At 42.6% G+C, this 16,076-nt stretch overlaps 1 protein-coding gene across 2 annotated transcripts in view; it reads left to right on the top strand.

The window, feature by feature from the left end:
* The first annotated feature begins 1,783 nt into the window (after nt 1-1,783).
* Nucleotides 1,784-16,076, top strand: part of LOC110569667 (programmed cell death 6 interacting protein) — a 97,015-nt gene continuing 82,722 nt past the window's right edge. For both annotated transcript variants that reach the window (XM_021677569.2, XM_044920756.1), the window contains exon 1: nt 1,784-2,118. In XM_021677569.2, the coding sequence (XP_021533244.1) occupies nt 1,910-2,118 (209 nt within the window). In that variant the 5' untranslated portion in view covers nt 1,784-1,909. The remainder of the gene's footprint in view (nt 2,119-16,076) is intronic.

Raw genomic sequence — 16,076 nt, 5'->3', positions numbered from 1 at the left:
CCTGCAACTAATGTAATATTGTGTTTAAGCTATACTTCAATAAAAAATTAATTAAAAAAACTAAGCAAAATTCAACGATTATTAAAAAAAGGTAGGCAAAAATAAAGAAAAAAAAATATATTTCCACTTCCAAAGATTACAACTGCTAACATCCTTATGGTATAATCCTAGATTTTTTTTTTTGTAGTACACAAATACACATATTTTGCATCTGTAACCAAAGTGAGATACTGTAACATATATACTGTGCTGTGACTTGCTCTTTTCAGTTGATAATCTCCATTTTTCAATGGCAATACATTTTTATCTTACACTCAATCTATAATGAAATTTCTTTAACTGTCCTGAAAATGCATTTTATAAGGTGGTCTGTTCATACCAGGATTCAATCCACTCTTGGTATACCTTAAAGTTCTTTTCATACTAGCAGTGGCTTTTTTCATAACAATGCATTGTTGAAGAGATGGGGCCAGTTATTCTGCAGAATGTTCTACCTCCTGGATGTTTGGTTGCTTCCTATGGATCATTTAATTGGCTACTTTATCCCCTGTATTTCTTCTTCTTCTTTTTTAAACATTTTATTTATTTATTTGACAGAGAGAGGGAGAGCGAGCAAGAGAGTGAGAGAGAGGGAGAGTACAAGCAGGTAGAGCAGCAGGGAGAGGGAGAAGCAGGTTCCCTGTGGAGCAGGGAGCCCGAGTTGGGGCTTCATTCCAGGACCCTGGGATCATGACCAGAGCCGAAGGCAGATGCTTAACTGACTAAGCCACCTGTATTCTAATAAATTGTGTTGGATGCAAAGGTTTGATAGACTCAAGTTAAACATTTTTGCTTGGGATACATAATAGATGATATTGTATACTTCATACTACATCCCATCAAGAGATACAATATCAGATTGATGCACAGGGTGGCCTTTTAAAAATGTAAATTCTATCATGTCAATATTGCTTAAATCCCATTTATCGCTTCCTTTGCATTTATTCTATAATACAAATTCTCTAACTTGGTCTGTAAGGTTCTTAATGATTAATGCCTGCTTACTCCTCCAACTTTATTTCATTTCATTCCCCGTGTGGTTTTTAAGTTCTTGCCATGGTTTGCTTCAACTCCCAGAACAAGGGAAGTGCTTGCCTCCTAGGGCCTTTGCACTTGCACTCCCTCGGTCTGGGAGGCTCTCCCTTGCCACTCTTCTAACGTCAAGCACTTCTCAAACTGCAGGTCACTTTAAGTTAACCTTCTCAGAGACGCCTTCTCTATTTACCTTGTTTAAATCAGGTTCTTCCATGGGACCCTAATATCCTACATTCCAAGCACCCTGTTGTTTGCATGCTTTGTCCACCTTAACATCTGTGTCCTTACCTGACTGTAAGCTGCACAATGGCAGGGACTTTGCCTATAAGGCTCACTGTACACTCAGTCCTTGTATATAGCAATCCGTTGAATGAACTACCATAGGTCACAATAACCCTGAGGCTGCAAGGTCTTGGGAGGTCGTGGAAAACTCTCCTAGATGGGAGTAACAGTACTTCACCAGTTGTTCGGACGGAGGAATAGTTACTTTTAGTGAGAGCGCTCGGTCCACCCGCTACGACAGTGAGCAGGAAAGGGAGAGTTCCACTTGCGAAAAAAGCCAGCTCCTTACCACGCAGCCCAAGCGGAGCTGGGCCCAGGCGAGCTGCACTGGGCACCCCCCCACCCCAGGGCCGACTGCCTCACGTGACTTCAGGCTGCGCGCCGAGTGCGCCTGCGCGGGAGCTCCCGGAAGTGGCCGGACCCAAAGCACCCGCGGAGAGCCCGTCCGTCGGCTCGTCGGTCCGCCGGTCCGCCAGCCGAGTAGTCCGCGCGCCTCGACTCTCGTCGCCGTCCCGCGGTCTGTTTGGCCCGAACGGCGGCCGAGGTCCTCACCATGGCGACGTTTATCTCGGTACAGCTGAAAAAGACCTCGGAGGTGGACCTGGCCAAGCCGCTGGTGAAGTTCATCCAGCAGACGTACCCGAGCGGCGGGGAGGAGCAGGCCCAGTACTGCCGCGCGGCGGAGGAGCTCAGCAAGCTGCGCCGCGCGGCCCTCGGCCGCCCGCTGGACAAGCACGAGGGCGCTCTCGAGACGCTCCTGAGGTGGGCCCGGGGGCGAGCGATGGGGAGGTGGTCTGCGGCCTGCCGCCCCCGCTTCTTCCTCCGCCTTTCCTGCGTCCCTCCCTCGCACTCACGGCCGGAGCCGGGCCACCCCGCCCTGGCTTGGCCGGGCGCGTAGGTGTGGTCTGCATTCCTTCCTGGTGAGCAGGAGCTGCCCCGCAGGCCACCACTCACCCTGCCCGCTCGTCCTGCCGGCCCGCCCCAGCCCTTGGTCCGCTGGGACTCAGTCCCTCGTATACCTGCGAGGAGCGGTCTTGCCACATTTTCCCATAAGTAATTTTCTTCACTTTTTTGGGGTCTCTGAGACTCCACCCTTCCCCCATTTTTGCATCACCGCAAAACTTTCTTCGCCAGGTTTAGATTTCATAATAGTAGTTGCTTGAGGGAAGTGGGAGAATTGGGCCACTGGAGCAAACGTCACTTGAAATTTTCACTTGAAATGAGCTATCTTCTTAAGTTCATCATAATCAAATGACGGAGAATTCCAAAGGTTCGGAGATTATTTGAAATTAAGCTTCAGTGACAGAACGTTCAAGATAGGTTGCTTAAAATCAGTTTGTTCACAAGCAGGTATGCACATAAGGGAGTGAATTTGTTATCTTGCAAATGCTTAATGAGCTCATGCTGTATTTAATGAGGGTTCCGTTTGTGGTACTTTTCGGATAGGATGACAACATTTTTATAGTACTTTATAGTTAAAAATTTTCTTTTGCCTACTTGGTACCTATGAGGAACATAACTCTTCTTGTTTCAGAGAAGCCTAGATTAAACTAGTTTGTTCTCGTGTCTGAAAAGTCTAGGAATATTGCTTCTTTAGCTTTAAACATCACTGGAGATCATCTTGTGTTGGTGATGATTCCCTTAATTTAGGTGAGCTTTGTTCCTGTATTGGGAGACATGGTCCCCCGCAGCTCTACTGTGATTACAGTGGTCCGTAATACTCAGGATCTTAAATGAGAGAGTGCTTTTCTCCTTATCTCTGGTGAAAGTCCTTGGGAGGTCTCTGATTGGGTTGGCTTGTGCCCATTTATGATAGTGGGAAATAGGGGAAATAGGCTAATTTAATTGTCCTTGTCTGAGTCATTCTGCTGGTTCAACTTTTCCATCCCACATGGATTGGGGAAGGGCTGGTTCCCCAAAAGGAGTATACTGAATAGATTGCTCAGAGAGATTATGACCCTTTGGTGTCATTTTTAAAGATATGACTACTGGGTTGCAAAGATCATTAGTTTGATAACTTAGTATGAGCATTTTGTTAAGGTAACCTAGGAATTCTTAGTCATTTTTTAGAACTAACATACTTTAAAAAAAACTCCAAAATGATTTTTATGTAGACAGGAATAGTATTCAGTGAGGATTTTCCATTAGTAATATTAAGAAAGCATGGATGTGGTATAACGAACACTATGGTAACAGTCTTGTTAAGTAGGTTAAATTTGGTCCCAACCCTTAAGGAGCTTGGAGTGTTCAGAGACAATTGGTGCGTAGTTTTAAGACTAACAGAAAAGAGGGAATAGTGGATGGTGGTTGTCATAGGGTTCTGCTGTGAACTTTTAAAACTTCATTCATTTGTTCAATCCTTTATTCTTTTCTCAGGCATCAATGTGAGAACTATTCCTAGGTACTAGGGCTGTCCCGGAGATAGTCTCTTTGAAAGTAACCATGTTTCATTAGTCACTTCTATATTATCGTCTTCTAGCCCATTCATTGAACAGCTATATATATTTTTTTCACTTGTTGCCCTTCTAGTGTGTTAGGATAAGCTAACAGATATACTATAGTCTATTAAATTTTAACATGGATGTGTATATGAAAGTTCCTTGGGTATGTAAAAATCAAACAGTTGTGAGACGTTCATTCAATCAAGCAAGCAGAATATCTTCCTTAATTTTTAAAAAATTTTATTATTTTTTAAAAGTAGGCTCCACACCCAATGTGGGGCTCGAACTCATGACCCTGAGATCAGAGTTGCATGCTTTACCAGCTGGCCCAGCCAGGTGTCCCTGGAATATCTGCTTTAATAATCATGTTTGGGTAATTGTGTAAACTGAACATTAATTTACATGTTTTTACTGTAGTGAACTTTTATTTTTTTAAAAAGGGTTTATTTATTTATTAGAGCACACGTAAGTGTGAACTGGGGGAAGGGGAGAGGGAGTGGGAGAGAATGTCTAGCAGACTCTCCCTCTGAGCCAGCTGAGCTCGGAGGCAGATGCAGGGCTCATCCCATGACCCTAATATCGTGATCTGAAATCAAGAGTTGGACGCTTAACTGACTGAACCACCCAGGTGCTCCTAACTTAGTGAACTTTTTTTTTTAAAGATTTTGCCCATTTATTTGAAAAAGAGAAAGGGAGACAGAGAGCACAAGCAGGGGGGAGCGGCAGGGAGAGGGAGAAGCAGGCTCCCCGCTGAGCAGAGAGCCCTACTCGGGGCTTGATCCCAGGACTCCGGGATCATGACCTGAGCCGAAGGCAGATGCCCACCTGACTGAGCCACCCAGGTGCCCCACTTAATGACTTTTAAATAAAAATTTTGAATCAGAAGGTTGGAGCTAACTTCTAAAGAATGGAAGCTTGGTAAGTACTAGTACACAGCACCATGTAGAGGTCCAGTGATGGACTTGCTTTTGTATCATTACTAACTCATAGAGCTCTATTAAAATTTCCTAAAATACACATTTATGAGTATCATTGAGAATGAACATCATCCATTACAAAGTGGCTTTAACTAAAAATTGATGAGAAGAGCTTTGGTAAACTTTAGGGTGATCAGAGAGGAACCATGCTTTTTGGGAAGGAAACTTCAGATATCAGTGTCTGTGTCTTTTGTGGCAATTAGGTTTTTTTAGAGAGAAAGCTTCCAGTCTCCTTCCATGAAAAAGCCTGGTTGTCAGCTTTTTGAAATTTGATCAAGGGGAATAGAGGTTGGGGATTTCAGCCATCCTACATGCAGTCTTTTATATTATCTGGTTTAGTGTGACACCTGTATTTGGGTTGGATTTAGCTGCATGTATGAGATCTTAAATTATCAGTGAGTTATATTATGATTGTATTCCTGTGTAAAAAGTTGGTGGATAGGTAGTTCTGGTCGTCTGGGGCTGGTATATTGGTTCTGTGAAGTTCATCAGGCTCGGGTGTCTTCCATCTATCTGCTCTGTGAAACCTGGAGTCGTCATTCTCAAGGCCCAGATAGTAGTCATACCTAGGTTTCAGATAATAGGAAAGAAGAAGGGAGAAAGGAGGCAGAGGGCTCAGTGTCCAGAATATTTCCTGGAAACTGCCCTACAACACCCTGCTCATATGTTATTGGCTCTTAACATATATCCACATCTCCTAGAAGGGTAGGATAGAAAAAGGAATTTTTATTAAGGGCAGCCATATACTCACCTGAAATCTGGGGTTCCGTTAGTAAGGAAGAAGGAGAGAGAATGATGCAGGCAATTAGCACTCCCAGCCGTAGCCTCTCAGTCAGCATCTTCCTCCCCACTTAGTTGTGCTTGATCCCCACCTTAGCTGTGCTTGATATCCCTAACATTTTTCTCAGAGTAGAGGAGGTGGGAGCCTGAAGGTTTCTTCCAAAGATTTTCAACCATATCTTCTCTTCCCGGACACACACTAAATTCCTTTCTTGAGTGGTACCTTATGTTTCTCAATTCAGATCCTTTCTGGCTTCTCTGGGATGATTCGGCTTACATTTTGTTAGTTCCTCCCCTTTAGGCTGTCAGATTTTCAGCTTTCTCTTCTCTGCTTCATTCATCCACTTCTCATCTTTTAGAAAATTTCTGAAACCTCTTGTATGCTATTGTGTTGTTTCCCATTGTTTTTTCTCCTTGTGCATTTACATCTTTTAAATTTGTATTCCTTTTTTTAGTGGAATTTTGGGAGGAAACAGAGAAGGATGTTTATTTAGATCTCTGGTTAACTGGAAGAGAGTTACTTGTATTTTTGGCTCTTCACAGTGGTTTTATCAATTTATATTCCCATCAACAGGTATATGTGAGTTTTTTATTCCTCCACATCCTTGCGGATACTTGCTAGTTAATTTAAATTATTGCTTTTTGCGAAATGATGGATGAGTGATGGTGTCTTGTTTTCAGCTGCATTGCCCTGATTTCTCTGAGGTAGAGCATCTTATATTTATTTACTGGTCACTTAGTTTCTTTTTCTGTGAATGGCCTGTTCTTTTTCTTTGCCCATTTTCTGGGTTGCTTTTTTTTTTTTCTTACTGATTTTTAGCAGTTTTTTAAATATTTTCTGGTTATTTATCCTTTTTCCCATTATGTATATTGGAAATATTCACACCTGTGTATTGTTTCTTAATTGTGTTTATGATACCGTTTGTCATACAGAAGTCCTTGCAAAATGTTTTATTTTCATAATTGGTAATTGTAATTTTTTCTTACTCCTTTTTAAAGATTTTATTTATTTATTTGACAGAGAGAGACACAGTGAAAGAGGAAACACAAGCAGGGGGAGTAGGAGAGGGGGAAGCAGGCTTCCTGCGGAGCAGGGAGCCCGATGTGGGGCTCGATCCCAGGACCCTGGGATCGTGACCTGAGCCGAAGGCAGATGCTTAACGACTGAGTCACCCAGGCGCCCCAATTTTTTCTTATTCCTAATGTGCATCTGTTACATGTGATTTTCTCCCTCGATCAGATCTGCTAAGGTTTTGGAGCTACCTTTTTTTTTTTAAAGCAAGTCAAGGGGCGCCTGGGTGGCTCAGTCAGTTAAGTGTCTGACTTCAGCTCAGGTTATGATCTCAGGGTCCTGCGATGGAGCCCAGGGTCGGGCTCCCTGCTCAGCCTGGAGTCTACTTATCCCTCTTGCCACCCCCCCCGCCGCCGCCATGCGCGCGCGCGCGCTCTCTCTCTCTCTCAAATAAATAAATAAAAATCTTAAGTGTATGTTTTTTGGTTTGTTTTCTGCCTTTGCCATTCACTTTTCTTTTTCCTCTTTCTGTATTGAATGATTAGCTTTCCCCCTCTTTTGTTTTTCTAATACATTTATTTTAGGACTGTATGCTTTTGGCTACATCCATTGGTTTTTTTTTCTTTTTTGTTTTTTTAAGATTTTATTTATTTATTTGAGACAGAGAGAATGAGAGAGACAGAGAGCACATGAGAGGGGGGAGGGTCAGAGGGAGAAGCAGGCTCCCTGCTGAGCAGGGAGCCCGATGCGGGACTCGATCCAGGGACTCCAGGATCATGACCTGAGCCGAAGGCAGTCGCTTAACCAACTGAGCCACCCAGGCGCCCCCATTGGTTTTGATATTAGTATTTTCATTGACATTTATTTTTTTAATAGTTTGTAATTTTAGTTTTGTATTAACTTGAGTCATTTATATAGGTCTTGTAAAAATTCTAAATTTGTCATTCTCTTGTGAGTTAATGTTTAGTTTGTTGTGTTATGGTAGTATCGTTTTCATTTGTAAAATGTATAGTTTGATGGAACTAGTCTTGTAATTTCTGAATTCTTTTTTCAAACACCAGTGTTTTATAGATCAGGAAAGAAAATATTGCTGTTCCATTTTACTTCACAACTGTTGCTTACGTTCTGATTGTTAATTTGGGGGTGAAGATATTAAGATAATTTTAGCTAATGACATTATTACAAATTTGTTACTCAAACCGTGTGGAGGAAATAAAGATATGTAATAGTTGGCCCTTGGTCTCAAAAAGTATCTGTACTTGGCTCAGTAATTTTATTCTGCATAGATGAATAAACATAATTTCTTTCTTTTTAAGATTTTATTTTTTGAGAGAGAGCATGCACACGTGTGTACTTGTGCACAGATGAAGGGAAGGGAGAGAATCTCAAAACAGACTCTGCTCTGAGTGTGGAGCCCCACTTGGGGCTCCGTCCAATGACCCTGAGATCATGACCTGAGCTGAAACCAAGAGTCTGAAGCTTAACCAACTGAGCCAGCCAGCCTCCCTTGAATAGACATAATTTAAAGGAAGATTTCAAATCTGATTTTTCTGTGTTCTATTTCTAATAAAAAAGCTTGTTAGGACTGTTTTCATTCTGTGTAACCTTAAAGGAGAATCTTCTGCCCACAGGAGGTTTAAGGCCATACAGTAGACTTTGTGGCAGAATTAGACTAAGATCTTGACCTCTTGACTCCCTGACTAGTTACTTTTTACTATACTCTGCTGCAGAATGCTTCATTAATGATTCTTCATGTGATAAATTGGGTGAAGAAAGAAGTGTGAAAATAAGGTTGCAGAAGGCTCTATTAACTCTGACCAATAAATGGTCCAGCTCTTTGGATTCTCTTGTTTCTCTCTGGTTGGTGGTCCGGAGTTGCACAGCCCTAAGTAGTGACTGGAGCTGTATAGGTTATGTGAATTTGCATTACAGTGTCGCTTTGGCTAGTGTGGATTGGTGGTTCTCAATCTCCCCATGTTCCCCCTAAACTTTAAAACTAGAATTTCTTTCTCTCTCTCTCTCTTTTTAAAAGATTTCTTTATTTATTTTAGGGGGGGGGGAGAGAGAGAGAGAAAGAACAGGTGCATGTGCATTAGTCAAGAAAGGGGCAGAGGGAGAGACTTCAAGCAGTCTCTCTGCAGGGAGCCTAATATGGGGCTTGATCCCATCACTCATGAGATCACAACCTGAGCCTAAACCAAGAGTTGAATGCTCAGCTGACTGAGCCATCTAGGTGCCCCTGAAACTAGAACTTCTTTTTTTTCCTTTAAACTTTTGAAAAAAGCTTTATCTTTTTTTTTCAAGATTCCATTTATTTATTTGTCAGAGAGAGAGCAAGCGCACAAGCAGGGGGAGTGGCAGGCAGTGGGAGAAGCAGACTCGCCGATGAGCAAGGAGCCCGATTCAGAACATGATCCCAGGGCCTCAGGATCATGACCTGAGCTGAAGGCAGACGCTTAACCGACTGAGCTACTCAGGTGTCCCTAAAACTAGAATTTCTTTTTTTTTTTTTTTTAAAGATTTTATTTATTTATTTGAGACAGAGAGAATGAGATACAGAGAGCATGAGAGGGAGGAGGGTCAGAGGGAGAAGCAGACTCCCCGCCGAGCAGGGAGCCCGATGCGGGACTCGATCCAGGGACTCCAGGATCATGACCTGAGCTGAAGGCAGCCGCTCAACCAACTGAGCCACCCAGGCGCCCTAAAACTAGAATTTCTGATGGGAGTTTATCCTATACCTGTCTTTTGTATATTCAAAGAAATGAATTCATTTCCTAGGGTTCCTTCCCCCCCCACTGTGAACTTTTAAAAATTGAGCTATTGGATATTTGCTCTAAGGTGACTGAGTTTTATAAAATTACTGGAGAACATATAAAGGCACTTCTGAATAGTTGCAAATAATAATCTGTAGCTACCATTTATGTTACATGTACTATATATCGACACTTTTAAGTATTTAGTATGTATTGTATCATCTTTTTCCTCATGCTTAAATGAGATATCACCTCACATTAGGAAGGGTTTGGAGAGGTTATTTATAACTTGCACTCAGTCACACAGCTTTGAGTTGGTGGAGTTGGGATTCAAACTAAGGGTTGTCTGGCTTACAAGCCTGAGGTATTGCCCACTGTGACATTGTACCTTTTAAGCATGATTAGGGTATTATAATTGACTAAAAAATTACTTATTTCTAAAATATTAATGGTACATACAGATTCTTTGTAGTAGTATTTCCCATAGTCATAATGCATTTTTTTTGCCAACTCTGGTATAGGACACTGGCTTTCCTTCTTCCTACTTGTGGAAAACTTGCCGTGTAGGTCTACTTTGTTAGAGGTATAGCCTAAGGTAGAATCTGTTCATCTAGTAAATCATATTTAAATGATAGGTGGGTAGATTCTCTTGTTTCTGCTCTTGTTTCCTCTCTAGGAATTTTGAGACCTGAGATTTAGGCTGAATTGTACAAGGAGTGGTATGATGGAAATATATCGAAAGAGTAATTCATTGTATTTGGTTCTGCAGGAACAGCATTTTAACTGCAGTTAGCAATGGCTGCTTTCCTTGAAAAGCATTAGTTGGTCTCTCTTGAGTTTACTCCATGTGAATCAGATGTTGTTGATTCCCAATGACTGCCCTCCCATAGTACTTATTTTAAATTACATAACCTGTCCTGAGACAGCTATTTTTGGGGATTCCATCATATAGCTTCTAGTCATTTAAATATAGGCTATAAATGCACTGTTTCCCCACACAATTTAAGTTTTGAGAGTTGACCCCAAAAACTTTGAATAGAGTAGGTGTAAAAAATTCAGGACATTCTGTTTAGCCTTTTTTTTTTTCCTGATCCGTTTGCAGAGGAAGTAGCTTTATCTCCTACTACTTCCTTTCCTGCTTGCTTTAGAGCAGAAGTCAGCAGACTAAGGCCTGCCCAGCTGTCTATTTTTGTGTTGTCCATAGCCACCATCTAGTGGATTAGGGCTGTGAGCCTTGGAGACCTCGATGGAGTGTTCCCCTCTGCCCCATCATCCCCTTTATTCCCACCGCCTGCCTCCCTGGCCGTTGGCTGCACCTCGCTGCTGCCCAGGGTTTGCTCTGGTGCCACCTACACTTTGCAGTGAATGTAGAATCTCAGACTGGGGATTGGTGACTCAGCAAATTGCCTTGTCTCTAGCAGCTGAGCCAGCTGCCCAAGTTGAGATGGCTGGGCTCTCTGGGAGAAGAGAAGGGCGTGCTGGAATTTGGGTGTCACTGGGGCAGAGAGTGAAGCTGATTGTGTTGAGTACTATCTACCCTCCTTCCCCCCATGGCGCCCTCTCCACCAGACTGGATACTGGATACTCTTCTTTGGAAATGGCTCCAGCTAATGACCTTGTACCTAGTGTGCTCACCATCTGAGAGGGCCTAACTTAGGTAAAAAGGATATAGGTTAGGCAGGACTTTTCTTTCTTGTTATATAAGGACCTACATTTTATCCTTGATTTTGCCTTTTGCTTGGCAAAGCCTACAATAGCCCTTCTCAGAAAAAGTTTGTAAATCCCCACTCCATAGCCATATGAGCCTTCTTGCTGGCTATGAACACCCTCAGGCACACTGTTGCCTTCTGTTGCCTCAGGCCCTTGGTACTTGCTATTCTGTCCTTATGGGCATGTTCTTTAGTAGCTCCTGTTCATTATCAAAACAGAGAATCTTGGGTTTTACTTTTCAGAGATAAGAAAAAAAGTTACTTTTTTTAAAAAAGATTTTATTTATTTGACAGAGTGAGAGAGGGAACACACGCAGGGGGAGTGGGAGAGGGAGAAGCAGGCTTCCTGCTGAGCAGGGAGCCCAATGCGGGGCTCCCTGGGATCATGACCTGAGCTGAAGGCAGATGCTTAATGACTGAGCCACCCAGGCGCCCCGAAAAAAAGTTACCTAAAAGTTAAAAAACTTTGCATTTGGGGCACCTAGGTGGCTCAGTCGTTGGGCGTCTGCCTTCGGTTTGGGTCGTGGTCCCAGGGTCCTGGGATTGAGCCCCGCATCGGGCTCCCTGCTCCGCGGGGGGCCTGCTTCTCTCTGTCCCACTCCCCCTGCTTGTGTTCCCTCTCTTGCTGTGTCTCTCTCTGTCAAATAAAGAAATAAAATCTTTAAAAAAAAGAAAAAACCTTTGCATTTACTGATTGATTTGTTTGAGGTAGCAATAAAATAGTGAGCAAACAGACTGAGTCTCTGCTCTCAGGGAGCTTAGAATCCTTTGAGAGAAAAGACGTTAAACATAATTCCATACTGTGCTGAGTTCTATGAAGGAAGAGTTCAGAGATCTAAGAGATTGTAAAGGGAGAGGGGAACTAATTTAAAACGAGTTAGATAGACTGCCTGTATCACTTTTTTTTTTCTATATATTTTTAAAGATTTTATCTTATTTATTTTTTAAGATTTGTTTGAGAGTGAGAGGGTGTGCGTGCACATGAATGGGGGGAGGGGCAGTGGGAGGGAATCTTTTAAGCAGGCTCCATGATGAGCGGGAAGCCCAATGCAGGGCTTGGTCCCATGACCCATGAGATCATGACCTGACTGAAACCAAGAGTTGGAGGCTTAACCGACTGAGCCACCCAAGCACCCCTGCTCCACTTCTGCCACCCATGTGGAACGACGTGGTCCATGCTACCGTCATTTCTTGACTGGATTACAGTAATAGCTTCCTGACTGGTTTCTCTTCTGCTTTTGCACAAATGCAAGTCCGTTTTCCACTCAGCAGCCATGGATGGTGACTCTGTGAAAATAGGTTAGCTCATGTTACTCCTTTGTCCAAACTCTCTGATGGGTCCCCTTCCTACTCTATATAGTAGAAGCCAAAAGTCTTACAGTTGTACTCAGGGCATCATTACTACTTTGATTTCACCTCCTTCTGTTTTCTCCTGTGCTTGTTCTGTGACCTTATTGGCCTCCTTGCCATGGCAGGATATTTTCAGGCATACTCTTGTCCCAGCTTCTTGGCACTTGATCTTCCCTTGACTGGTAATGCTTTTATCTCACTTATCTGCTTGCCTCAGCACAACACCTCCTTCATGCCTTCTCTATTATTCATGATGTTTTAAATTATTAAACTTTTTACTTCTATATATAGTCAAGTGACCACATGTAGTGATTTAAGACTACAGTCTTCTCACATCACCCTGTATAACACCTTGTCCTTCTTTTTCTCCATAGCACTTATTATCTATTATACTATATTTTTCCTTTTTTTTTTTTTTTTTTTAGATTTTATTTATTAGAGAGAGAGCACGAGCAGGGGAAGGGGCAGAAGGAGAAGGAGAAGCAGACTCCCCACTGAGCAGGGAACCCGACGACGTGGGGCTTGGTCTCAGGACCCTGGAATCATGACCTGAGCTGTAGGCAGATGCTTAACCGACTGAGCCACCCAGGCACTACCCTTATGCTATATCTTTCTTAGCTATCTTGTCTCCCCCTCTAAAAGTAAGCTTTACAAGGGCTCAAAATTTTAAATGTTTATTTACTGCTGAATTTCTATGCCTTAGAACTGTGTTTGGTGCATAGTAAATTCTTAGTATTTATTTGTTGAATGGATGAGTGAATGAATGAATGAGGGAAGACTTTTTCAAAGATTTATTCATTCATTTGAGAGAGAGAGGGTGCCTGAGCTGAGTGGGGGAGGGGCAGAGGGAAAGAATCTCAAGCGGACTCCCCGCTGAGTGGGGAGCCCTAAGTGTACCTTGATCTCATGACCCTGAGATCATGACCTGAGCTGAAATCAAGAGTTGGACGCTTAACCAACTGAGCCACCGAGTCGCTCCGAGGGAAGACTTTTTTGATGATGTATCAGCCTGGACAAGGAAAGTGGAGAATTGTGATGGGAAAAGTTTCCAGAGAAAAAAAATTTCCAGGGGGGAAAATACGTGAAGTCCCTAAGCCAGGAGAGAGCATAGGCTAATGACTAAAATGTGTAGTGAATATTCTCAGATGAGGCTGGAGAGTTAAATGATGGCTAGATAATGCCAGAACTTGTCAAAAATTTTGTATGTAATTTTAAGTATAGTAGGAATCCATTAAAGGGTTTAAGTGTTTAATACTTCAGAGTTCTTTTTTTTTTTTTTTTAAAGATTTTATTTATTTATCTGACAGAGGGAGAGACACAGCTAGAGAGGGAACACAAGCAGGGGGAGTGGGAGAGGGAGAAGCAGGCTTCCCGCGGAGCAGGGAGCCTGATGCGGTGCTCGATCCCAGGACCCTGGGATCATGACCTGAGCCGAAGGCAGACGCTTAATGACTGAACCACCCAGGCGCCCCCTCAGAGTTCATTTTTTAAGTACAAGAATACTCTCCTACATAACCACAGTACAGCTTTCAAAATCAGGAGATTAACATTGATTGAATATTATCATTTAATCCATAAAACACATTCAGATTTTGCTGATTCTCCCAATAATGTTGTTAGGCACTGAGTAATGTACAGATTTGGGATCTAGTCCAGGATCCTGCGTTGCGTTCAGTTGGCTCTTTAGTGTCCTTCAGTTTGGAACAGTTCTTCCATTTCTCCTTGTTTTTCACAACCTTGACATTTTTTTTTTTTTAAGATTTTTATTTATTTTTTTATTTGTTTATTTGAGACAGAGAGAATGAGAGAGAGAGAACACATGAGAGGGGGGAGGGTCAGAGGGAGAAGCAGGCTCCCCGCTGAGCAGGGAGCCCGATGCGGGACTCGATCCAGGGACTCCAGGATCATGACCCGAGCTGAAGGCAGTCGCTTAACCAACTGAGCCACCCAGGCGCCCCACAACCTTGACATTTTTAAAGGGTACAGGCTAGTTTCTTTGTAGACTGTCCCTCAGTTAGGGTTTGTCTTATATTTTCTTGTGATTTATGCATTTTTGGGCAGTACTACCATCGAAGTACAGCTGTTTTGTGTGTGTGTGTGTGAGCGTGAGCGCATGTCAGGAAGAACTTGAAGTTGATTTGTCCTATGCCGTTAACGTGTAACTTTTATCACATGGTCAAGGTGATGTCTGCCAGTTTTCTTGACCTTACAGTTAATAAGTACATTGAACTAAATAATTAGGAAGTACTTTGTAGGGAGATACTTTGAGTCTTTGTAATACTGTTTCCATCAAACTTTTTTGCTTTAGCATCCATTGACATATCTTACCTGAAATAGATACTATATTCAGAAAGGTGCCAAATGCTGATTTTTCTAACTCTGTTTTATATTCTCGTGTTATTAGTTGGCATTGTACAGTAGGGTAGTCTTTCCCTGTTCACCCATTTATTTATTTATTTATTAAAAGATTTTTATTTATTTATTGAGAGAGAGAATGATAGAGAGCATGAGAGGGAGGAGGGTCAGAGGGAGAAGCAGACTCCCTGCTGAGCAGGGAACCCAATGCAGGACTCCAGGATCATGACCTTAGCTGAAGGCAGCCGCCCAACCAACTAGGCCACCCAGGCGCCCCCACCCATTTATTTTATGTGCTTCAGATTGGTGTTCTTATTTTCCTCAATGGGTTATGATTTATTATTTTATTTAAATTTTTTTTGGACTTGGCTAGCAGGAACCCCTTAAAGCTAGTTCTTGTGTTTTTGACAAGTTCTCATTTTTTGAGTACTTCCTTAACTATCTGACATAGCAAGATGTTTTAGGCTTGAATTTTGAATTTTCTTGGTCTCAGCCAGAGCGTTATTCATCTGGGCTCCAGGTGTGCTTATTGCTACCGAGGTGTTGTTGCTTCTAGGCCCTCTCAGTATATACAGTTAGGAAATACATTCACACACATTTATACCTGTTTTTGTATTTCTCCACTATATTAAAAAATAAGTTCACACTGATACGTCCAATTCCAGGCAGAAGCCACAGAATTTATTCTAGCCATCTTTCTTCCCGTATTTGTAACTCCTTTCTCTGATAGTTAGAAACTTAGCCTACGTTCTCTTCAGTGTATTTAACTTAATTGTTTAATTTTTTCTGTTTATAACCAAACTCATGGCCATGTCAGCCAAAAACTGTCTCAGATGTGTTGCCCCTCCCCCTGAAAAATTTGCCTTAGAAACAGTTACTGGAATGATAGCCCTAAGGAGGGTTGGGAGTATCCAAGGCCAAGCCTTCTAACTGGCCTGTAATCTTTCCTCCTTCCCCTATTATCTCCTCCCTCCACCCCAACCCTCCTTGCTAGCTCAAAGGTCAGCCTGATGAGGGAGAAGACTGCTTCATGTTTGATGATTGTTCTGGCTGCTGTGTGGAGAATAGATTGAGAAGAATGAGAAAGGGCACCTGGGTGGCTCAGTTGGTTGAATGTCTGCCTTGGGCTCAGGTCATGATCCTGGGGTCCAGGGATCAAGCCCTGCATTGGGCTCCTTGCTCAGCGGGGAGTGTGCTTCTCTCTCTCCCTCTGCCCCACACCCAGCCCCCCCCATATGCTTTCTCTCTCAAATAAATAAAATTTAAAAAAAAGAGAGGGAAGGACTCAAGGAGACAGGGAGGTTGGCTAGCAGACTTTCTGATTAGTCTACTTTAAAGGGAGG

The sequence above is a fragment of the Neomonachus schauinslandi genome, chromosome 1 (genome assembly GCF_002201575.2).
Source record: "Neomonachus schauinslandi chromosome 1, ASM220157v2, whole genome shotgun sequence".
NCBI classification, from domain to species: Eukaryota; Metazoa; Chordata; class Mammalia; order Carnivora; family Phocidae; genus Neomonachus; species Neomonachus schauinslandi.
The sequence above is the reverse complement of the archived record's forward strand: the minus strand, read 5'-3'. Positions and strand labels throughout refer to the sequence as shown.